At 34.6% G+C, this 24670-nt stretch overlaps 1 protein-coding gene across 7 annotated transcripts; it reads left to right on the top strand.

Moving 5' to 3' along the window:
- The first annotated feature begins 1174 nt into the window (after positions 1–1174).
- On the top strand, positions 1175–24670 carry CEP57L1 (centrosomal protein 57 like 1). Of its 7 annotated transcripts, none has more exons than XM_036248771.1 (12): positions 1175–1248; positions 3138–3263; positions 4180–4345; positions 5502–5681; positions 6853–6974; positions 16052–16168; positions 17219–17296; positions 17962–18048; positions 20462–20539; positions 20656–20900; positions 22119–22263; positions 24299–24652. In XM_036248771.1, exons 3-12 carry the CDS (start codon positions 4183–4185, stop codon positions 24512–24514), a joined length of 1431 nt encoding a protein of 476 aa, XP_036104664.1. In that variant the 5' UTR covers positions 1175–1248; positions 3138–3263; positions 4180–4182; the 3' UTR covers positions 24515–24652. The 7 variants fall into 7 exon arrangements, with proteins under 7 accessions (XP_036104664.1, XP_036104665.1, XP_036104668.1 ...); XM_036248772.1 differs by lacking the exon at positions 1175–1248 and adding an exon at positions 1432–1512; XM_036248775.1 differs by lacking the exon at positions 1175–1248 and adding an exon at positions 1731–1852 and having other exon boundaries at positions 5598–5681; positions 24299–24670.

Raw genomic sequence — 24670 nt, 5'->3', positions numbered from 1 at the left:
GAACCAAAGAAGTCTTTTCTTAAGCCTTTTATAAATACTGTAATATCTTTATTTTTTTAGGTTAAATTCCAGCAATGTAGTAAAAATTCTTTGTTTTTAATAAAGTTTACTTTATAAAACCCTGCTTTTTTTGTTTGTAAAAATTATGTATTTAAGTGTATATATTTCCATTTTTCCTATGTTGATTTTGTTTTATTGATAAAATTAAAATTTTATATAGCTTTGTATTTTTCTCACTTAGCCTATCATGACTTTTACAATATAATTTTTTTTTAATCTTTACCTGAGGATATTTTTCCATTTATCTTCAGATAGAGTGGGCGCCAGAGAGAGGGGGTGGGGAGAAAGAGAAACATTGATGTGAGAGGGATACATTGACTGCTTGCCTCCTGCACAACCCTGACCAGGGCTGGGGAACGAACTCTAACCGAGGTAGTGCCCTTGACCAGAATCGAACCCACAACTCTTTGATCTGCGGGCCAATGCTCTAACCAGTGAGCAAAACCGGCCAGGGTGACAATATAACTTTGAATGACTATATAATATTACAACATATGATTGTCGTTTAATGAGTTTTTTACTAGTTTTGGATATTTATTCAACAAGCATTTTGTTTTTAAAGAATAGTTTATTGGTTTTTAGAGAGAAAGGAAGGGAGAGAAACATCATCCATTGGCTACCTCCTGTGCATGCACATACATACACACACACACACACACCACTGGGATGGAGTCTGAAACCTGGGTATGTGCCCTGACCAGAGTCAAACCAGTGACCCCCTCAGTGCATGGGATGACACCCAGCCAATTGAGCCACACCAGCCAGAGCTCAACAAGTATTTTTCATACCTGCTCTGTGCCAGACACTGCTATAGGCATGGACAGAGGGAAGAAATCAGTCAAAGTCTCTGCCCTCATGGAGCTCACATTCTAGTTGACATAGGGAGACAAACAATTTTTTATACAATGGAGAAAAACCAGAGGAACGTGGATAGAAAGTGCTGGGGAAGGGGAAAGATTAATATTTTATAAAGAATGGTAAACAGAAGCCTCTGTGAGCAGGTGACATTAGACCTGAGACAGGGAGTAAGCTGTGTAGATATCTGAAGGAAAAGTATTCCAGGCAGTGGAACCAGAAGTAAAAAGTCCTGAGGCAGGATCATGCTTGATGTATTACAGGAACAGGGGGAAGGACAGTGTGTGGCTGGAGATGACTGAGCAAGAGGGAGACTGAACAAGAATCAAAGGGGTAGGAGTTGGGGAACCCAGTTTACATTATGGCTTTGTTAACCACTGTCAGGACTTCTGTGTTTTCTCTGAGTGACATAGGGTGACATTGGAAGGGTTTGAGCAGATGAATGACATGATGTGACGTAATGTTAAAAGGTTCATTCTTTACAATAATCCAGGATTAACATGGTGTTATGGGCCAAGTGGATATATTTTGAAGGTAGAACTAGCATATGTCCTGATGGATTCCTGATTGATCCTGATGGATGTGAGGAAAAGAGAGGTAACAAGGACAAAATTTTTGATAAGCGATGTTGAAGTGACGATCTTGCCAATAATCTGTGTGTGTATCTTTACTTCTTTTAGTATAGATTTTTATAATTACTGACCCAAGAACATGAACATTTTAAGGCTCTTGACATATACTGTTAAATTGCTTTTCAAGAAGTCATATCAATTTATATTTCTACTAATATATATGTGTACTTTCTTGCCCTTCAGAGAACTTCACGTGTTTGAAATGTAAAAAAATGGTGTTTCCTTGTTTTCTTTTTAAATAAGGATGGCTGCCATTATCAAGTATATATTTTGCTTACAGAAAGTGCATAATTTGCAGACATGTTGTAAGTGCTTTATATACATTATCTCATTTTGTCTAGATATAACATTCCTATAAGATAGTTACTATCCTAAGTATATAAAGAAGGAACTTGAGGCTCAGAAAAGTAAAAAGTAAGTCAAAAAGATATTAAGTGGCAGATCCAGGATATGAACTGAGGTCACACTTCACTGGTTACCTTTAAATCTGAATATAACCACTTTTCTTTGATTATTGTTAAGCTTTATTAGTTCACTGACCACATTCTTCTGTGAATTGTCTGTAATCATTGGCCATTTTTTATTATGATGTAGTATTTTCTTTTGACTTACAAAAGGTTTTACTTTTTTATTAACTGTATTAGTCCTTTTTCCTTCGTTGCAAATATTTTCTTCGGTTTTTCTTTTTTTTCTTAATTTTATGTATGTATGTATATGTGTATGTATGTATGTGTGTATGTATTTATGTATGTATGTATGTTACAGATGTCCCTCTTTTTCCCTCATTGAAACCCTCCTCCCCACTCCTGTCTCCCTCCTACAGTATTGTTGTCTGTGTCCATTGGTTATGCATATATGCATATAAGTTCTTTGGTTTATTCTTCTGTTTTTGTTTTGCCTTTCAGTTTTGTTCATAATTTTTATATGCAGTAGTATGAATTTTAAGAAGGTAGTAAAATCACTAAAAATTTGCAATTCTCAAAAATCCAAATAGGCTAATTATATATATAAATTTAAATATACTATTTAAATTTACATTTTTAAGTGAGATTTTTTTCCTTAAAATTTTGTTGGTGAATTGTTTGTTTGTGTGAGAATTATTACCCTGTTTTTCTAATGTTATGAATTAATGTTGACTAGAATCTATTAAGTAGAATACATTTCTAAGATATTAAAATTACAGAAAGGAAAATAGAATGATTTGGGAAAGTTAGATTAAAAATTACCTGCTAGTTGTAAGAAAGAAAGATCTCTTACCCTTTGCGACTATGTGGAGGAACTTGAAGGTTATTTATTATACTAAGTGAAATAAGCCAGTCAGAGAAAGACATGTATCACATGATCTCACTTATTTGTAGAATATAATAAACAAAGTAAGCTGATGAACAAAATAGATCCAGAGACATGGAAGTAGGGAACAGACTGCCAAACTTCAGAGGGAAGTGTGGTAGGGGGGCAGTAAGAGATAAACCAAAGAACTTACATGCATATGTACAGCGGGGGGGGGGGGGGGGGGTGTCTATGGGGTGAAAAAGGAGGGACATCTGCGATACTTTCAACAATAAAGATAATTTTTTTTTTAAATCTCAGTTCAGGAACACTTGAGATCTGCTCCTGGACTCAAATAAACTCTCATAAAAATTCTGAAAATATCCCTGGCCAGTTTGGCTCAGCGGTTAGAGCGTCAGCCTGCGGTCCAGAGAGACCCCGCTAAGGGTATGTGCTTCGGTTGCGGTTTGTCCCCGGCCCTGGTTGGGTTGTGTGGGTGGCGACCACTCGATGTGTCCCTTTCACGTCGATGTTTCTCTCTCTCTCTTTTCCTCTCTCTCCCTCCCACTCTATCTGAACAAAATATCAAAAAATGTCCTCGGGTGAGGATAAAACAAACAAACAAACAAAAAAATTCTAAAAATAAAAATATCAGTTCAATAAAGTATCTGCTTTCAAGGGGGGAAATGTACCTGCCAAAAGGATTAAAAGGGCCCTCCTACAAACAAACAAACAAAAAAACCAGAATGACAAAATAAAGCTATTTTAGATTCTTCAAATTTGAAACCTTTCTAAACTAGATGATTAGAATGCTAACACGTTAAATGGAGTTGTGTCTTATTTAAGGTTTAGAGTCAGAAATTGATAACGTGCAAAAGTACTCTTGGAAATCCTTTTGGAAGCCAGTACATCAGAGTTCAACAGTTTAATTAGAGAACTGGATTATATCAGAGACTTGTTTTAAAAGCTGTGTTGTCTTTTAGAGCATATACTTCCACTTTGAACTCTAGAATCACTCTTTTCATAAAGACACTCATACGATGAGACATATATGAACTGATGATCAACTGAAAAACCAGAAAATTCACACCACCCTTGTAATGTTCACTCCAGGATATGTGCTCATTGCAAATCAGGCAGAATTGTCTATACTGTTTAAAAAGTAAATAGCATTTTTCTTTCTTTTATTGCTGAGCTTATAATCTATAGTTGAATTTTTGATAGTTAAGTTCATAAAGATACAACTCCATGGTATATGATTTTGTATTTATGTTAAAGTTTCTTTTGAATATTTGTCTAATGTTTTTGTCATTCAAATAGGAAAGAGTGATGCTATACTATATAATTTCTTCGTTCTCTACAGATAATGGATTCTGAATTAATGCATAGTATAGTAGGAAGCTATCTTAAACCTCCAGAAAGAGTGTTTGTTCCATCATTTACCCAGAATGATGAGTTATCTCAGAATCACCACTCTGTGAACTTTGAAGTTACCTCTCCTAAAATGCTTCATAGTCCAAATAGCCAAGGTAATATTAATATAAAATCTTACTTAAAATTAGGGGAATGGTACAAAGTATGTTTTGTAAACTTTTCCTTTTATGTGAAAATAATATAATTGTGTTTTTAACTAATCTTAAACTACTAATTTTGATTCTTTTGTTAAAACTTTCTGTAAACTTAGAAGAGTAATTTAATATTTTTATTTTGGCTTCAGTTGTACAATGACATATCACAAGTTTATTATAAAAACATCATTAGAGCCGTGGCCAGCTTGGCTCAGCAGTTAGAGCGTCAGCCTGCGGCCCAGAGAGACCCGGGTTCACTTCCCGCTAAGGGCACATTCCTCAGTTGCAGTTTGTCCCCCGGCGTCATGCGGGTGGCAACCACTCGATGTGTCCCTTTCATGTTGATGTTTCTCTCTCCCTCTCTCTTCCTCTCTCTCTCCCTCCCACTCTTTCTGAACAAAAAATGGAAAAATGTCCTCAGGTGAGGATAAAACAAAAATCATTAGAAAACAGAAAAATTGTTTGAAGAATAAAAGGTCACATTTGGAATCCCTCTAAACTAGATGATTAGAATGCTAGTGAGTTAAGTAGAATTGTGTCTTATTCAAGGATTAAATTCAGAAATAGCATATATCTAAAATTACCTTGAAAATCCCTGAGGAAGCCAGTTTGGAGTAACTATAAAATACAATATTATAACTTTTAAAATTTAAATTTAGGAGGATCTTAAAACTGAATTAGAAAAATATTTATGACTCCAGCCATACCTTATGCAATTTAGAAGATGATGATTGTCACTTTTTTGTTTTTTAATATTTTTTGATAAAGGTTGCCGTTAATAAATAGACTAGCCTTATGGAGTAAAACAACCATGAGAAATAATAATCCAAACCAATGAGCCAGATACCATATAAAGAATAATAAATATAATTTATCTTATTTGTGAAAAAACAAATGATAATCTCTACCACACATCATTCTAATTGGACATAAACTATATGAAAGATAGCCTATAACATTTATTTGTATTCTATTCATCTCTAGTTTTACTTTCCATTTATGAGAAATATGTATTATACACTTTTCTGGCTCACTAACAAAAATATACTGCTAACTTTTTTATTATTAAGTGGTCAAAAATTCTCATTTATAATATCAAGCAAATTTTTTTCAACAGCTCTTACTTTAGCCTTAAAAACTCTTCAGGAAAAGATTCATCGTTTAGAGGTAGAGAGAACACAAGCTGAAGATAACCTGAATATTCTATCCATAGAAGCAGCACAATATAAAAAGGCCTTGGAAGATGAAACAAATGAGAGAAATCTGGTACACCAGGAACTAATAAAGCAGAAAAAAGGTGAGAAAATTTAGTAGTTCTCAGAAACAAGTAGTTACTAAAGTTTACAGTTTGAAAATAATAAGCCTAGGCCCTGGCCAGTCTGAACAGATTTACTTAAATATATTTGTTCTTATTTATACATTCAAATCCTGAATGTATCAGACATTTTGATATTTTCAGGAAGTGGATAGAACTTTGAATTTATTTTTATTATTATATTTATTTTATCTCAGTGTATACATTTTTGAGATTAAAAGAAAAATTAAATTTTAGACAAGTTGTGTTTAGAACATTTTCATCATTTCAACAAAATCCCGTTTAACCTGTACATAATTGGAATACTTTATGGTTTCAGTCAATATGTTTTTAAAATACAAAGCAACACTAGTAATTAAGCAATAAAAGTGAATAAAATTTTTATTTAACTTGCAAGGTTAATTAGATGAAATGGACAGGTAGGTGGAAGTTCTGTGGAAATTATGAAAAAAGACACCTGGACACAGGTTTTAGAAATTTAGAACATAAAGTCTTTATATAATTTTACTTCAAAACGTTTGGACCTCATTTTGTAACACAACACTCTCCCTCAAAAACAAAGTTCAAGTTTGTGTTTCAACTTCTAAGTAGAATGAAGAAATGGGGAGAGATATTTTTCTGGGGTAATTGGACATTTTCTTAAATAATTGGACAAAAGTGGAAAAAAGAGCTGAGGAAAGTAAGAAATTAAAGGATTAAAAAGAGGATTTTACACCTATGAATTTAACTGTGCTATCTGTAGTCGAGCAGAGGAAAATGGGAATAGTAGAATGCATGTGTTTGAGTTTCTTGAAAGAGGAGAGATGTATTGACAGGGAAGAGACTTTGGGTCTTCTATTTTTCCAGTTAGTGTCATTTCCCAGGAACAGCCAGATCTTCATCATCCCATAAATCTCGAACATCTTCTTTCTGATGTATGCTCTCTGGATCTTTAGGGGGAAATAATGTTAAACTAGTTATATATAATTAATGAAATATTCGCAAAAATGTATGTTTATAACTTTGGGAGAGTCGGTACATAAAACTAAAGAAACCTTGCTTAAACTTTTAACTCTTGATCGAATTCATATAATGTGTTTCTTATTGATAACCAAATCTCTGGTCTATGTGATAATCAACTAATTGACTCATAATTACTTTTTCTTTTTCATAGATATAAGTATACAATTAAGCTCAGCTCAGTCTCGTTGTACACTCCTAGAGAAGCAACTTGAATATACAAAGAGAATGGTTCTCAATGTAGAGCGAGAGAAGAACATGATCCTAGAACAACAGGTGAACGTATTTTCTATAAGAAATATAATATAATTTAATGTTTTTGAAGAATATTTAATGTCTGTATGGTGACAGATGGTACTAGACTTATTGAGGTGATCATTTCACAATGTATACAAAGGTAAAATCACTATGTTGTACACCTGAAATTTATATAACATTGTGTGTTAATTATACTGCAGTAAAAAATGTAATATGTAATCTAGATGACACAAGTTAAATACGCAATAAAAGCTGGTAATTTTTCCCTTATGGAAAAAAAAAAGAATATTTAATGTCATGGAAAAATGGTCATATTATAATCTTAAATAAATTAGGATATAAATTTGTTTATAGATTTCCACTTACAGAGTAGGTCATTTGGACCAACCTTTCTATAGAGGAAAACAAGAAAACTACAGAATATTTAAAAAAGAGACAGAATAGACAGAGGAGGAAGAAAAAATACACAAAGGCATTGGAGAATTAACAAGTTGATAAAAGTCACCCATTCAAAATCTGTGCAGACTTAAAATCCAGGGAGATAGGCTTGATATTTTAGGTTCCTTCTGAGGGCATTTCTGAGTCCAGAACAGTCCATTAAGAGGTTAAATAATGCTTTTGACAGCCATCCTTTTGGGGCTAAGGAAATTAAAGTTAAAATCCAGGGCCTGTTTTGCGCTCAATGCTTTGTAAGGGTGAACAGTAGGAGGGAAAACCTTGATTACAACTCTGCTCTTAGGTTATCCAAGTAACTCAGAAAATCTTAGTTCCTGAAATTGTATTCAAGTGATCCTAGATTGCTAATATTCTCAGGTACTTCACATTATTTCTACAAACATTTCTTTGACACAGTGAGAAACTTTCAGAGATAACCTGGGAAAAGGAGATAAGATACTACAGACAAGATATAGCATACTTAATAGACTATATATAAACACTTTCACAAGTTAGCTGCAGCTAGGTACTGGCTCTAACAGACACAATCTTTCAAATAATTATGCTTGCTCCCTGAATGGCGTAGCTCAGTTGGTTGGAGTGTCATCCATGTGGGTTTGATCCCTGGTCAGGGTGCATACAGGAGGCAACCAATCGATGTTACTCCATCACATTGCTGTTTTTCTCTCTCCCGCTTTCTCTCCTCCCTTCCTCTCTCTCTCTCAAAGCAGTAAAAAACTGATTTAATCCTTGGGTGAGGATTAAAATAACAACAATAATAATTATCATGCTTGCTATAATCAAGGAGATAAAGACAGTAGTGAAAGTTTCAGCAGAGCATTGGCAACTATAAAATGGCAGAACAAATTTGAGAAAGAACCAAATAAAACTTATAGAACTGAAAAATGAAATACCTGAAATTTAGAACTCGATGGATCTAACAGCAGATAAGAAGAGATAATTAGTGAACTGGAAGGTGAAACTATCCAGATCAATGAAGAAACAAAATGATAGTGGTTTCAAAAAGAAACTGAGAGGCATAAGTTAGAATGAAAAGGTCAAACTTACGTGTAGTTGGAGGTCCAAAAGGAAAAGGGAGAGGATGGCGTAGAATTTTCCAGTACTGATTAAAAAAAGAATACATCACAGATTCAAGAAGCCCTATAAAACTAAAGCAGGATGAATAAAAAGAAATCTATACCTAGATACCTCAGAATAAAATAAATAATAAAGCAAAAAAAAAATCTTAAAAGCTTCCTAAGGGAAGTGGTGATTACATTCAAAGGACAGTAAAGTGACAGCTGACTTCTAAACGGAAACTCTAAGTCCAGAAGACAGTGGACTGATATAATTACGATATTAAAAGAAAATAACTGCTTGCCTGGCCAGTGTGGCTCAGTGGATTGAGTGTTCTCCCGTGGACTGAGAGGTTCTGGTTTGATCCCTGGTCAGGGCACATGCCCAGGTTGCGGGCTCAAACCCTAGTGGGGGGCAAGCGGAAGGCAGCCAATAGATGTTTCTCTCTCTCTCTCTCTCTCTCTCTCAATCTCTCTCAAAAATTCAATAAAAACATTAAAAAAAGAAAATAACCACCTATCGAGAATCATGCCTGGCAAAAATATCCTTTAGAAATAAAGGTGTAATAATGACATTTTAAGACTAACAAAGACTGAAATAATCTGTTACTAGGAAATCCATCCTAAAGGAAGTACTAAAGGCCATTATTCAAACAGAAGGAAAATTATAAAAGGTCAGAGATTCAGACAGGAATGAAGAGTAATGAAGATGGTAAATATATGGGTAAATGAATATTGTATTAAACAACAACAGTAATGTTTTATGTGGTTTAAATACATATAAAGGATTAAAATTGACGAGAATAGCCTGGCCAGTGTGACTCAGTGGTTGAGCATCGACCCATGCACCAAGTGGTCACCAGTTTGATTCCCGGTTAGGGCATAGGCCCAGGTTGTGGGCCACATCCCCAGTGGAGGGCATGTAGGAGGTGATCAGTCGATGTTCTCTCTTATCGATATTTCTCTCCCTCTCTCCCCCTCTTTCTCTTCCTTTCTTTCTCTAAAATCAATAAAGAAAAAATTTTTAAAAAATAATAAAATTGATGAGAATAATAGCTTATAAATTAGGAAAGGATAAAAGTAGTTTCAAGTGTTCTAAGGTCTTTTTATTATCTTGGAAATGGGTAAAAGTACCAGTCACTACTGGATTTTAAACAGTCAAGTATTTAATAGGTTTTTTCAAGGAACTAGAAGGATTTATTCTAAAACTTATATGGAAAAGCAAGGGTCTAAAAATAGCCAAACTATTCTGAAGAAGAATAAGGTGGGGCCTTGGTCTTCTGTGTATTGAAACAAATTATAATGTCATCAGAATTAACATGATATGTGTATGGATAGACAACAGAATAAAGAAGTAAAATGTAGTCAGAAATAGACCCACTTTTATGGAAACACAATATATGGCAAGGGTACCATTGCAGATCACTGGGGAAAAGATTGACTTCAATAAATGGTTCTGGGAAATTTTATTATCCACGTGAGGGGAAAAGTGAAATTGGATTGCTAGCTTATACCATATACAAAAATCAGTTCCAGATGGATTAAAGGTAGAAACATAAAAGGCAAAATTTTGACATTTTTAGAAGCAAATGCAGAACAGTATCTACATGATCTTGGGACAGAGGGATTTCTTGAACAAGACAAAGTAACAAAGAAAAATGGGCAAAGTTATAAAGAGGCATTTTACAAGAAAAAGAATCACAAATGGATATATATCTATAGAAAAGATGATCAATCTTATTAGTAACCAGTGAAATACAAATTAAAAACACAGTAAGAGCCCTGGCCAGGTGGTTAGAGCATTATCCTGTGCACCAAAAGGTTGCGGGTTAGATTCCCTGTCAGGGCACATACCTAGGTTGTGGGTTCAATCCCCAGTCGAGGCACATACTAGAGGCATCGGATCAATGTTTCTCTCTCTTTCTTTCTCTCTTCCTCTCCCACTCTCCCTCTTCTCTCTCAAATCAATAAAAAAACATGTCCTTGGGTAAGGAGTCAGAAACAAAAACAAAAGCACAGTAAGATACTACTTCACATCTACCAGACTGGAAAAAATTTTAAAGTCTGGCAATTCTGTGTATAAACAAGGATACAGCAACCATGAGAGCAACCACATTATCTTGTAAAGTTTAGCATACACATTCCCAATAACCTAGAAATTCCTATCCTAGCTAAATACTGTAGACTAGAAATTCCTATCCTAGCTAAATACTGTAGACTAGAAATTCCTATCCTAGCTAAATACTGTAGACTAGAAATTCCTATCCTAGCTAAATACTGTAGACTAGAAATTCCTATCCTCGCTAAATACTGTAGACTAGAAATTCCTATCCTCGCTAAATACTGTAGACTAGAAATTCCTATCCTCGCTAAATATTGTAGACGAACAGTTTTTTTAATGTTTTAGTGACATAATTTGCAAATAGTGAAATGTACAGATCTTAAATATACAGTTCAGTGATGATTGATAAGTGCATGATTTGTGTAATCTACAGCCCTGTCAAATGATAGAACATTTTTATCAAAAATTATTTCATATGTCTTCCAAGTTACACCTCTCAACAAGACACCTACTATTCTGACTTATTTTACTTTAGATTGATTTTGCCTGTCCTAGAACTTTATATAAATTGAATTATAGAAAATGTACTCTTTTATATCTCGTTCTTTTTTTTAGCATAAAGTTTTTGAGAGTCATTCATGTTGTTTTATGTATTAGTAGTTCATTCCATTTTATTGCTGTGTAGAATTTCATATATAGATAAGCCACAATTTGATTATCCATTTTCCTGTTGATGGACATTTGGCTTGTTTCCATTTTGGGGATATTATAAATAGAGCTGCTATGACCGTTCTTATACAAATCTTTTATGCATGTTTTAATTTCTCTTGAGTAAATATGTAGTAGTAGAATTGCTGAGCCACAGGGTAGGTATATGTTTAACTTTATAAGAACTTACTAAACTGTTTTCTAGAATATTTTCTTCTAGAAACTTTTTATTTTCATTTTTCTGTTTAGGCCTATAATTGATCTGGAATTAATTTTTGTATAGTAAGTTAAAATGTTCAAGGTGAAAATTTTTACATGGATTTTCATTTGTTTCAGCACTTTGTTAAAAGACTCCTTTCTCCCATTGAATTGTTTGGCACCTTTGTCAACAATCACGTGACTATATAGATAAGGTCTGTTTCTGGAACTCTGTATTATCTACTGTGATTATTATAGATCCTTTGTGCTTGTATTAAAATTTTATAATCAGTGTGGCATTTTCTACAGATAAGTCTTCAGGGATTTTGACTGGAATCTTGTTAAGTCTATACAGGGTTGGACAAAAGTAGGTTTACAGTTGTGAGTACATTAAACAGTTTATTCTTACACTGTTATTTGTTAATTATTGTATTATTTTCTAAATGAACAACTATAAATCTATTTTTGCCCCATCCTGTGTATCATTTGGGGAAAAACTGATGTCTCAAAAATATTGACTCTCCCCAATAAATTCAATAAAAATTTTTAAAAATTTAAAAAATGGTAAAAAAAAAAATTTAAATCTTCAAATTCATGAACATGTTATATTTCTCCATTTATTTCATTCTTTTTTTACTTTTTCTTCACAGTGGTTTGTAGTTTTAATGAGAGATCTTTTGTTAAAATGGATCTCTAAGAATTTTCTCTTTTCCTAGTGCTATTATGAACATTATTGGCTTTTTTTCTATTACTAGTATATAAAAATATAATCGGTTTTAGTGTAACTGTGTATCTTGTGGCCTTGCTATGTTTATTACTTTCAATAGTTATATTTTCTAAGGATTTTCTATGTACATAATCATGTCATCTGTGAAAAAAGAGTTTTATTTCTTCTTTTTCCAACATTTATGTCTTTTATTTCTTTTTCTCACCTTACTGTACTATTACAGCTAATATTATGTTAACTGGAAGTGGTAATGACTTACATCCTTGCTTTGTTTCTGATCTTTGGGGGAAAGCTACTAGTCTTTCACTATTAAGTATGATATTGGCTATAGGTTTTCATAGCTGCCCCTTATAAGTTGTGGAAATTACCTTTTAGTCTTAGTTTGCCAAAAGTTTTTTATTGTGATTTTTTATCATATTTTGTGAATTGCTTTTTCTTCATCTAATGAGAGGGTCGTATGATTTTTCTTCTTTATTCTGTTACCATGGTGATTATGTTATGTTGACTGGTGTGTGTGTGTGTGCGGTTTAGTGGCTTTTTTTTTAATATTGATTTTTAAATATTAACCAACCCCATGTTCCTGATATAGACCCTAATTGATCTTGATATATTATTATTCTACATTGCTTGATTCAATTTGCTAATGTATTTTTTGTGACTATGTCCATGAGGGATCTTGGTTAGTAATGCTCTTTTAATGTCTGGTTTTGGTGTTATGCTTTTGCTGCCCTCATTAAATTAGATGGAAAAGACCCCTCTTTCTTCTGTTTTCTGAAAGACCTTGTATAGGATTAGTATTATTTCTTCCTTAAGTGTTTGGTAGCATCCATCAAATTTGAATTCTGTCTGGGACTGGAGTTTTCTTCATGAAATGTTTTTAAATTATGAATTCAATTTATTTAACAGATAAATGGCTACTTGGATTTTCTGTTTCCTGTGTCTTTAGTGATATCCTCTCCTTTATTCCTGATATTATTAATTTTGTATTTTTACTTTTAAAAAGTTTTAATTTACTATCACTTTATCAATTTTATTGATTTTTTTCAAAAAACAATTTTTATTTTTAAATTTTATTTTGTTTCATTGATTTCCACTGTATTATTTCCTTTCTTCTACTTATGTAGGGTTTAATTTGCACTTTTTTCCTTAGCTTTATGTGTTGGAAGCTTAGATTATTGATTTTAAAACCTTTTGTTTTTCTTTAAACGATATATTTGCTGAGTAAAGCTACCAATTTTCATCTAAACCATTTCACCTGTATCCCAATAATTTTGGTGTTTTGTATTTTCATTGTTATTCAGCTAAAAATGTTTTCTAACTTCTCTAGTGATTTATTTTAAAATTGTATTGACTTCTCCTCCTCTTCCTGGTCTCCTTTCTCCTCCTTCTTCATTTTAGCTGCTCTAAGTGTTGAAATATATTTTTTTAACTTACCACAGTCTGCCATTAATTACTATTAAAACACTTTACATGTAACGTAAGATCCTTATAACAGTGTGCTTCCACTTATCCCCCTTTGTGCTACAGTTTTCGTACATTTTATTTCTATATATGGCATAAGCCACAATACATTGTTATTGTTTCTGCTTTAAATGTTTAAATTAGGTTCCTGGACCCCATTTCTAAGTGTGTGGGTGGGGAAGGTTTCCCACACCAACCTACAAGGGTGTCCAATAATTCATCTCCACTTGAACACTACCCGAGATAGCATCAGATTCCGTAGGTTAAAGGTTCAGCCCTGCAAGATGTGCTGCCTCTACCCCCAAACTTCAGACTCCAGTCAAAAGTTCAGATTGTTACCGGTACTTCTGACTGACTTGATATAAATTAGAGGTCCCCATGACCCCTTTCTTATGTTCAGTTAATTTGCCTGAATGGCTCTCAGAACTCAGAAAAAACTATACTTATTAGATTACTGATTTATTATAAAAGGATATAACTCAGGAACAGCCAGATGGAAGAGGAGCTGCATAAGGCAAGGCATGGGGGAGAGGCTCCACCACTCTCCCTGGACCTGTGTCTGCTTGTTCATCAACCCAGAAGCTTTTTGAACCTCATCCTTGTAGGTTTTTATGGAAGCATCATTATAGGCATGGCTGATTAAATCATTGACCACTGGTTTTTGATTCAACTTCCAGCCCTTACCTCTTCCTTCCCTGGAAAGGAGACGGGTAGGACTGAAAGTTCTGACCTGTCATCACATGACTGGGTCTCCTGGTGACCAGCCCCATCCTTAGGTGCTTTTCAAAAGTCACCTTAGTAACATAACAAAAGATACCTTTACTACTCCAAACACTGGAAATTCCAAGAGGTTTGGGAACTGTGAGCCAGGAAGTGGGTGAAGACCAAATATTTTATAAATTGCAATATCATAATGATCAGTTATTCTTTAGAGAAAATTAAGAAACAAAAAATATATATATTTACCCACATTTTTTTATCTTTTTCACGGCTTTTATTTGTATAGATTTGATTTTCCATCTGGTATCATTTTTGTTCAGTCTGAAGTACTTCCTTTACAAGTGTACTAGAAATTCTTTTAGCATATATTTGTCAGGAAAAGTCTTTATTTCACCACCATTGATGAAGGCTATTTTCACTGGATATAGAATTCTAGATGGCAGCTTCTTTATTTTTTTGTTTTAGCACATTAAAGATGTTATCTCAATTGTCTTCTGACTTTCATAGTTTTTAATGAGAATTATCTTCATTCTCCTGTGCATAATATGTCGTTTCTCAGGCTGCTGTTAAGATTTTCCCTTTATCATTAGTTTTCAATATTTTGCTAATGATGTACCTAAATACGGTTTTCTTTTATTCTGCTTGAGTTTTCTGTTTGTTTTGAGATTCCTCAATCTGTCAATTAGTATATTTCATCAAAATTGGAACATTTTTAGCCATTATCTTTCAATGAATCACTCTTGTTTGACCTCCCTGTCCTCTCCTTCTGTGACTCCAATTAAATGTTAGACCACGGGTCACATAACTGTTCATTGATTGTTTCTGTATTTTGTTTCTAACAGACTTTATTTTTAGAGCAGTTTTAAATTTATAGACAATTGAATAGATAGTACAGAGTTCTCATATACCCCTCACCCCCTCACAGTTGCCTTTATTATTAACATCTTGCACTACAATAAGTACCACTACAAACAGTACATAGATATGCATATATATGTATAAATTTCCTTTTCTCCATGTTCTCTGAATGCTTTATTCCTCTCATGGCTGCTTTTCTATGTTGCAGAGAAAGAGTAAGTCAATGAGGAGGTTTGGTCACCTGTGTACAACACTCTATTTAATGTAGGTTTCACTGATGATGTTTTTCTTTGTTGAAATGTTATATAAAGATGCACAAAAGTGTTTATTCTGTTGGTGCTAATATAGCATACCTTTTTTTGCACATTTTATTTCTTCTTTAAACATACTTGATTTTCTTGGCTTTTGCTCATAAGTACCTAAAGTAGGTACATGTATGTACATGTTCCTTTTTAATTTGTTTTTTTGTTGTTATTGTTGTTTTTATTTTTATTTTTTAGGGAGAAGGGGACAGAGAGAGAGAGAGAGAGAGAAAGGGAAACATAGATGTGCGAGAGAAACATTGATTGGTTGCCTCTCATACACAGCCTAACTGGGGATCAAACCTACAACCTGACTGGGAATCGAACCCGCCACCTTTCAGTGTACAGTTTGATGCTCCAACCAAGCCACACTGGATAGGGCTGGACATGTTTCTTATGCTAGATTTATGTTGCGCCTAAACTAGGTGCATGTACATACATGTTTCTTACGACAGATTTATATTGCGCTTTGAATTCTGAAAAAATGGATTATTCTTGAGCCACTGGTATAACTTGCCAAATTCTAGGGTTTTTTTTATCCTTTCTAGGCCCAGCTTCAAAGGGAAAAAGAACAAGATCATATGAAGCTGCAAGCAAAACTTGAAAAGCTGGATATCTTAGAAAAAGAATGTTTTAAACTTACAACAACTCAGAAAACTGCTGAGGTAAGCTTCCACTTATTTCTTTGAAGTGCTGATGGCAGGAATAAATCTTTAGTATTAGGCATAATTGGCTCTGTATGTGAATATACAATAAATCTTAGATTTATAAAACTTCATTAACAGCTTTTAGTAATCCAGACATGAATTCCTGCCTATGGAGATGAAAAGTTAATATCTTCTGTCACAGCATGAATGAGCTTGCCTGTTGATGTGAAATTGTAATTTTGGCTTCTTCCGAGATGGCAGAACTTTTTCATTTCAGATAATTTACCTAAAGAATATTGAGAAGATTTTCTCTCACCACTTGCAGTTAAGTTAAGCCTATTCTACATCCCATCCTGAAATGCCCTCTCATTTTTCCACCGAAACCCTGTTTATTCCATAGGACTTGCCCAGGTCCTGCTTCCTCTAGGAAGCTTTCCTTGAGTTCTCCAACATTCAGGAAACTCTTTTTTGAAATGGTACTGCCCTCCTGTTCTGAACCACACCACAGATAGAAGATGAAATACTTACGTGTATAAGTATATACATGGTCTGGGTCAAATCATATTCATTGCTTTGTTGTTCATTTTATGTATGTTACTCTTGATTTCCTACATATAATATATGTTGTTAAGTAACAAGGACCGTATCTTAAATTTATAATGTCTTCCTGTCCTTTCCCTCCTCCTACAACTGTGTCCTTAATGTATGCACATGATAGACATTTATTGTGATTTGTCTGTTTTCAGTGAAACACTGAGACCTAAGACTATAATTATTTGACCTTTTAGACCTTTAATGTGCCCCAAAGTTTCAGCATTATGGTTTTGTTGCTGGCAGTTAATAATGCCCGTGTATGCACATTCTTTGCTTTCCCTTTGTTCTTCTTCTATGTCGTAGCAGGTAAAGGAGCATAGGAAGAAAGCCAAGAAAAACCTTACCGTCTTTTGTCATTCCTTTTTCTTACTTTCTGCTTTAATGTGCCAAACTATTAAGAATCAGGACCCTAAGGACTCTTATTTGGAAAAGGAACAAAGGGTATTTGGCTCTAGTTATTTTATTCTTTTCCAGGACAAGATTAAACATTTAGAGGAAAAACTTAAGGAAGAAGAACACCAGCGAAAGCTATTTCAAGACAAAGCCTCTGAGGTAAATAGAGCACTAAATCATGTACTACAATTGTCCTTTTTTTTCTTTTTATTCCTCACCCAAGGATGTTTTTCTATTTATTATCAGATAAAGTAGGAGGGAGGGAGAGAGAGAGACAGTAAGAAACATGGATGTGATAGAGCCACCTTGACTGGTTGCCTACCACACAACCCAACCAGGGCTGCAACCAAGGTACCGTACGTGCCCTTGACCGGAATCAAACCCAAGACTCACTGGTCCGCAGGCTGATGCTCTAACCACTGAGCAACCAGTCAGGGTTGTAATTTATTTTCTTAACCAAAGCCTCTATTTTAGGCTTTTATTTCAGCTTGTTACTTTTGTCTGTTTTTGGTATAATAATAAAATTCTCAATAAGCTAGTACACTCATATGCCAAGAGGTCTTTGGGTATTTTTAAATTTTGAAAAATATATATCAACTCCTGGTTACAGATTGTTTTCAGTTTGGTTGAGATATATGTATCAGAATTCTTCCTCTTATAAGCAGAAAGTGATTGTAATTACCAGTAGATTTACTGATTTTTACACACACAAATTAGTATTTTGGGTTTTCTTTTTTTGTTTTTTAAGCCTTTTTATCTTTCTAAACTGAGACCCGAAGCTTATTAAAAATCAATTTTATAAAGTTTTGTTTTTAATATTGTAGCTTCAAACTGGACTTGAAATCAATAGAATTTTAATGTCTTCGGTATCAAACCTAAAACAATGTAAGGAAAAGAAGAAATCTTCAAAGGTATGCAAACACTTTATTTTTATTAGCTAATACTTATTTATTGACTCTTTTAATATTTATACTTATCTATTTCCAAAAAGATTTTGAAGAGATTTATAATAAAAGACATGCAATACTGCTATGAAATGGAAATAAAATGTGAATCAAGTGATGATGGTTTGAGGTGTAAGGACAGAAAATTCCATAAAACCTCAACAGCAGTTAAGCACAAAACCTAGCTGAGTTTGCTTGACAATGAAAGCAAAAAGAAGCATATAATGGGCGGTATATCTACCTTTGTGAAATAACAATAAGCATTCCAGTTTTTCTAGAGAGACAAACGTTTTCCTAGTACTAAACTCTTAGAGAAATGTATTTTGTGATACTATATAAAAGAGGCACTTAAACAACAGAGCAGATGCTGTCAACACAATAGATCCTAGAAGCAGTTTTATATAATACATGCATAATAAAAAGAGAAGGCTATAGCCCGACTAGTGTGGCTCAATGGATTGAGTGTTGACTCATGCACTAAGAGGTCGCTGGTTCAATTCCTGGTCAGGGCACATGCCCAGGTTATGGGCCAAATACCCGGTGGGGGGCATGCAGGAGGTGGCCAATTGATGTTCTTTCTCATCGATGTTTCTCTCTTTCTCTCCTTTCCTCTCTCTAAAGTCAATAAAGAAAAAAATTTTTTAAAAAAAGAAATAATGCTTCCCTTTAAAAAAGAATGGCAGGAGCAGTGTTACTGAAGGTTGAATCGTAAGCCATGATGAAAACCTTTCCTATGAGATTTTCATTATTCTCTTAAAAGGTTAGATTGTAATCAACCAGAAATCTCATTCATTCATTGTAGTGACTAGAAGAATTAACTTAAAATTCTTTTGCTCTTAATAATAACTGCTTGAAATAGCCTTAGACCCAACCATTACTTACCATTATTCGAAATTCCTGTTACTAAGGTACAGAGCTTGAATGATTGATTGTAACTGTGAGTGAATAAGAACTAACTCAAAACTATTGTGATTTGCCCTGGCCAGTTTTCTCAGTGGTTAGAGCGTCGGCCTGTGGTCCAGAGAGACCCGGGTTCGGTTCCCGCTAAGGGCACGTACCTCGGTTGCAGTTTGTCCCCGGCCCTGGTTGGGTCGTGCGGGTGGCAACCACTTGATGTGTCCCTTTCACATCGATGTTTCTCTCTCTCTCTCTCTCTCTCTCTCTCGATCTCTCTCTCTCTCTCTCCCTCCCTCCCTCCCTCCCACTCTATCTGAACAAAAAATGGAAAAATGTCCTCGGGTGAGGATAAAAAAAAAAATGTTGTGATTTATCTACCTCTAAGCCATTTTTATTTCTCTAATTCCCTCTCTTTTTTTAATCCTACCCTGAAGATATTTTTCCATCAAATTTTTTTTTTAAGATAGAGTGGGAGGGAGGGAGGGAGAGAGAGAGAGAGAGAGAGAGAGAGAGAGAGATAAAAACATCGATGTGAGAGAGGCACATGGATTGGTTGCCTCCCGCCATGACCCCAACCGGTCTAGGAATTAAACCTGAAACCAAGGTATGTGCCCTTCACCGGAAATCAAACTTGCAACTCATTGGACCTCAGGCTGATGCTCTAACCACTGACCCAAACCAGCCAGGGCTAAATCTCTTTTTTTATGAATGTTTATAATAGTTAAGATATCTAAATTTTCATTTAGAATTGGGAATATTTTTCCTTTTCATTATAGAATATTGTCATTTTGTTGGTTTTGTTGATTATATTCTCTTGCTAAAGTGTTAGCTAAAGTGACCAGTTCACCCCAGTTTTTCTGAGACTTTCCTTGTTTTAGCACTGAAACCCTGTGTTCTGTGAACTCTCTCATCATGGGTAAATTGAAACTAATGGTCACCCTAGTTTAGTCCTTCCAACAAAAATAGTGAAATAATTTAAATTATTTTTAGGAGCTTAAGAATGTAGTTTAGCAATGTGTTTTTTAAAATATTTTATGAAAGAGTATAAATAACAAGAAATGTCTGCTTGAAGGATAACAATAAAATTAACAGTAGTATACTCACTACCCAGCTTAAGAAATAGAATATTACTAGTATATTAAAGCTGTAAACCAAAATTAATTTGACTGTAGAAAAAGCATTTATTTGAGCAAAACAGAGCTGCAGTCTGGGAGACACACATTTAGGTAGCAACCCAGACTGTGTGCCACAGAGACAAAGGGAAGACTGTCTTTTATAGCAAAAGTTCCCACCCACATTCTCAATTAGGCCCATTTTATGTAAATGAAGTATCCAAATCGTGCAGTTCTAATAGGATGGGGCAGGTCTCAGTCTATTGGTAGAAAGAGAAAACCAGATTATTTACTGTTGAATTTTGAGATTTCGTCATGTCATAAATGTTTTTTAAAATATTTTTGTTTACTTTTTCCTTTCTCAAAATTAGAAAACTAAATGTTTAAAAAGAGGACCACCTCAGCAAATTTATTCAAAGTTTGGATCACTGCCTGTTGTGGCTGAGAAGGTAAGAGGGGGAAAATGAAGATACTTGTTCAAAAAAAACTCCTGCTTTGTTGTAAGTTCTATTTGAATACCATCAGTCATTTGAAATTGTTCTCAGCTGTTTCTTTTCTCCGCAAGTCCTCCAGTGCACGCCATTCTGTAAATGCAAGTATTCAAAACCTCCTACAGATGATGCAGCATTGTGGGCCACATATTATTCAGAAACCTGCTGAAGTTCCTGAGCCTAGATGTCTCTACAAGCCTATTAGAACAACTTCCCAGTGTAAAGCTTTATCTCCTGACTCAGAAAAATCTATTTCCATTTGTGACAATTTGTCTGAACTTTTAATGGCAATGCAAGATGAGCTAGACCAAATGAGTATGTAAGTATCTTTATATTTTATCACAAGAAGTAACAAGCTGTTTAGGTATTATATTCCTTCTTAATTTTAAGAACAGTGCCATTTATAAATTCCTAATGGCCTTACTTAGCCATGTGGACTTATTCTGATCTACAGATGTTTTTGTTGTTGTTTACCCTCACTGGAGGATATTTTTAGAGTGGAAAAGAGGGGTAGAGTGAGGGGGCAGAGAGAGAGAAGACAGAAACACATCTATTGGTTGCCTCCTGCACGCACCCCAACCTGGGCCAGGGGGATCAAACTCAGTAACCACTGAGCCACACCAGCCAGGGTGCTCTGCAGATTTTTTTGTCACTGAATTTTTATTGTATTTATTGATACTACTGGATTTAAATTTTCAACTGTGTGTAATTACTACTGTTGCAACCTAAAGCGCTCTGTATTCCTGAGATCTCAACTTACAGTGCAGTATTACCGTCATTCTAACAAATGGGGTCTGGTGATCTTAAATTATAACTCACAAAAGCTTTTATAAGAAAGATTGTTTTGTTTTGTTTTTTATAATCTTTTAATTAAATGAATGATTTCATTAGAAAAGTAGGAATGCAATTTTTTGTTTTAGACTCTGGCTGGTCTGCATTACGAGTTGAAGCATCCATAGCAAACAGGATTCTGTATGGGATACATATTTTTAGCCCCAAGTTTAAATATATATATTTAACAAAATTCCAGAAAATATGTCATTTGGCTGGCCAGCTAATAGAACTAAGACAAATGTAGAAAATGTAACCAGTTCTTTGACAGTATTTCTTTGATTAGACTATCACCTGATCTCGGAAGCTCTCTGGCAAACCCTTCTATAGCTGGGATTCTTTCAGAGATCCTATAGGAATAATTCCAAAGTTGGAACTAAAGAAAATAACTTGAATGCCTCCAGCTAAGGATATCAGAATATTTTGCTACATTTAGCTATGAGCATCAAGAACTAAGACTTTTTTTAAGGTTCTTTAAGACCCTGAGTCTAAGATATTTCTAAATGTATCTAATCTCAAATCATAAGAACCTGTTTGTATTTACTATAGATTTAATTAGATAGCCCTAATTACAGGAAGAGACTGTCTTTGAAGATTAATATTTAACTCTGACTAAAATTTATGATTGAACAGAATATTGTTCAATTATGGCAAAGACATACACAATAAACTATAATAGTGTCTAATATTTGCTTTTCTTTCATAGAGAGCACCAAGAACTACTGAATCAAATGAAAGAAACTGAAAGCCATTCTGTCTGTGAAAACATAGAATATGAACTAGAGCATCTAGTCAAGAAAATGAAAATTAAAGGAGAACAGATTTCCAAACTGATAAAGCATCAAGACAGTGTAAGAAGGCTTTAGTAAAAGATATAAAAAGAAAGTATACCTGAATTCAGTGTTATATCTCTGTATGACCTTCCAATTTTGAGGTCTGTACGTATGACAGTGAAAAGATGATAAACAGGAGTCACTTAGGCCTGTTATAGAGCAGAGGCATCTGTCCCATTGGAATAACATAACTCTCCAAGATAAGATATAAAAAGGGAGAAAGTTTGGCTCTGTATTCAGAAATGTCTTTGGGGAAATTGTGAGGTATGCTGAAATGCTTTGCAGCCTCCCAGTTACCCTTTCAGCGCCGTTCCCCCTGAGTCCCCCTCCTCTAATGGCTTAATGAAGCCCCTGACTTGGACAGGTCTCTAATTCAGTGCCATCTATAAACCTGCTCCTTAAGCGGCACCCAGTCCTGAAACCACCACTTCCACTTCCCGGAACAAACTGTGCTGTGCTGCACTCCCTGAGGACCTGCGCCAGAGCGAGGTGGCAACGGGACTCTATCTTTGCATGTGAATTCTTAATAACTAAGACTGGCGTAACAATTTTAATACTTTACAGAGGAATCGTGGAATATTATAATGTTCTGTCCCGAGACACTGACTTCAGAGGGTGGATCATTAGCACTGTTACACTGCTGGAGCAGAAGGCAGGGGAGTCTTTCCAGGAACCCTCTAGTCACACAGCATAGCCATCTGCCCGTGTGTAATCAGCATTCATATAAGTGGTGATATAGTAACCTCACAGTTAAGCTTTCCCCCGCTTTATAGGACAGTAATAAAGGATGCAGAATTTTACTTCCTTTATTCTTCGATGGCCAGTAAAGAAAGAGGGAAATGAACATTTTGAAACACTTTATTGGCTTTGAAGGCTATAATAAGTAAACATTTTTGTATGATCATGTTGCAATGAACATTATATAACATAAACTTTCTTAGGTGAGATTTGAAAGGAATAGAAAAGTAGTCATTTTTTAAAAATTTAGGCAGTGTGTTTATAAATTATATTATGAAAATAAAACATATATTCCGTAATAGCTATAGCAACATACATTTTCAAGTATTTTATTATGATAAATCTAATGTATGCAGTTAAAATGGTCTTAGATGAATAGGACATCAAGTACTTTGCCTGTGTCTGGATCAGCTCTTCAAATTAGGCCTATGCATAAGTGAAATGGACTAAGTAATAGACTGGACTTGGAAGAAATGGGTTTGGCTAGTTTTGTTTAATTCTGTCTATCCAAACATTACTAGATCCTCCTTAATGAGTTAAGGTTATTTCTTGACTTTGTGATTGTTGTTGTTACTGTCATTCAGTAGGACTTTCAATTCAGGAATACTTTTAAGTAATATATATATATATTTGACTATATAAACTTGATGTTCATTCCTAGCACCAAATCTTTGCTGTTAAAATCACTTTCTCTCTCCTCTCTTTTTTATAGTTTTTACCCATTTCATATCCTCTATAAACCTTTCTCTCAGCTTCTCCAACCTACGTTGATCCTGTCCTACTTTGGCTTTCTCAGATACAGTTTTCATCCTACTACAAGTTATCCTGGCTTGAATTATTCTCTAGCTGTCATGTATATGCTTTTCTTTTTTTAAAACATTTTTTTCATTATTGATTCCAGAGAGAGAGGAAGGGAGAGGTAGAGAAAGATGGAAACATCGATGAGAGAGAACATCGACTGGCTGCCTCCTGCACGCCCCCTACTGGGGATTTGGCCCACAACCTGGGCATGTGCCCTGACCGGGAATTGAACCGGCAACCTCTTGGTGCATGGGTCGATGCTCAACCACTGAGCCACACTGGCCGGGCTGTATACTTTTCTATCACTAATAAGAGCAGTAAACTTCTTGAGAGCAAGGATTGTTTTATTTATTATATTTCTACCTACTAGCACAGTAGTAAACATATATAATAGGTATTCAATAGACAAAAACTTAATGAGCTTTTTAATTTTGGTGTAATCTTCAAACCATCAATCCAGTCTATTGTAGAGTGTAATGTCTTTGACTAAAATGGTAGATTTTTTTCTCTCCAGGTTCGTAAACTGCAGCAGAAAGTTCAGAACTCAAAGATGAGTGGAGCTTCCGGTGTTCGAGAAGACAGCAGTCCTACAGGGACGAAGAACGTAAAAGATAGCCCCAGAAAATGTTGGCTGAAGAGCTCTCTTCAGAAGAACGGCAACTCTCATCCAGCACAAGTCCATAATCTTCAAATGAAATTGAGAAGAGATGATATCATGTGGGAACAGTAACAGTATAGAAAAACTGGCGATGAGATCTTACATTGTTAAAGTGGTTTGAATATATCTTTATGAAATTTCAAATTATGTTTCTAGCCTCTATAAAATGTCAGGCTGTAGTATTTTTTAATTAATGCCCAATGACCTCCTAAGAGTCCCAAAAAATAA

Source organism: Molossus molossus, unplaced genomic scaffold (genome assembly GCF_014108415.1).
Source record: "Molossus molossus isolate mMolMol1 unplaced genomic scaffold, mMolMol1.p scaffold_m16_p_8, whole genome shotgun sequence".
Lineage (NCBI taxonomy): Eukaryota > Metazoa > Chordata > Mammalia > Chiroptera > Molossidae > Molossus > Molossus molossus.
The sequence above is the reverse complement of the archived record's forward strand: the minus strand, read 5'-3'. Positions and strand labels throughout refer to the sequence as shown.

What these genes read in the sequence shown, in the direction of transcription:
- CEP57L1 (XM_036248773.1), top strand. Translation starts at nt 4,183, where the DNA reads ATGGATTCTGAATTAATGCATAGTATAGTAGGAAGCTATCTTAAACCT. An exon ending in CAACTCAGAAAACTGCTGAG is followed by an intron (nt 16,169 to 17,218) that starts GTAAGCTTCCAC and finishes ATTCTTTTCCAG; the next exon opens with GACAAGATTAAACATTTAGA. An exon ending in TGCCTGTTGTGGCTGAGAAG is followed by an intron (nt 20,540 to 20,655) that starts GTAAGAGGGGGA and finishes TTTCTCCGCAAG; the next exon opens with TCCTCCAGTGCACGCCATTC.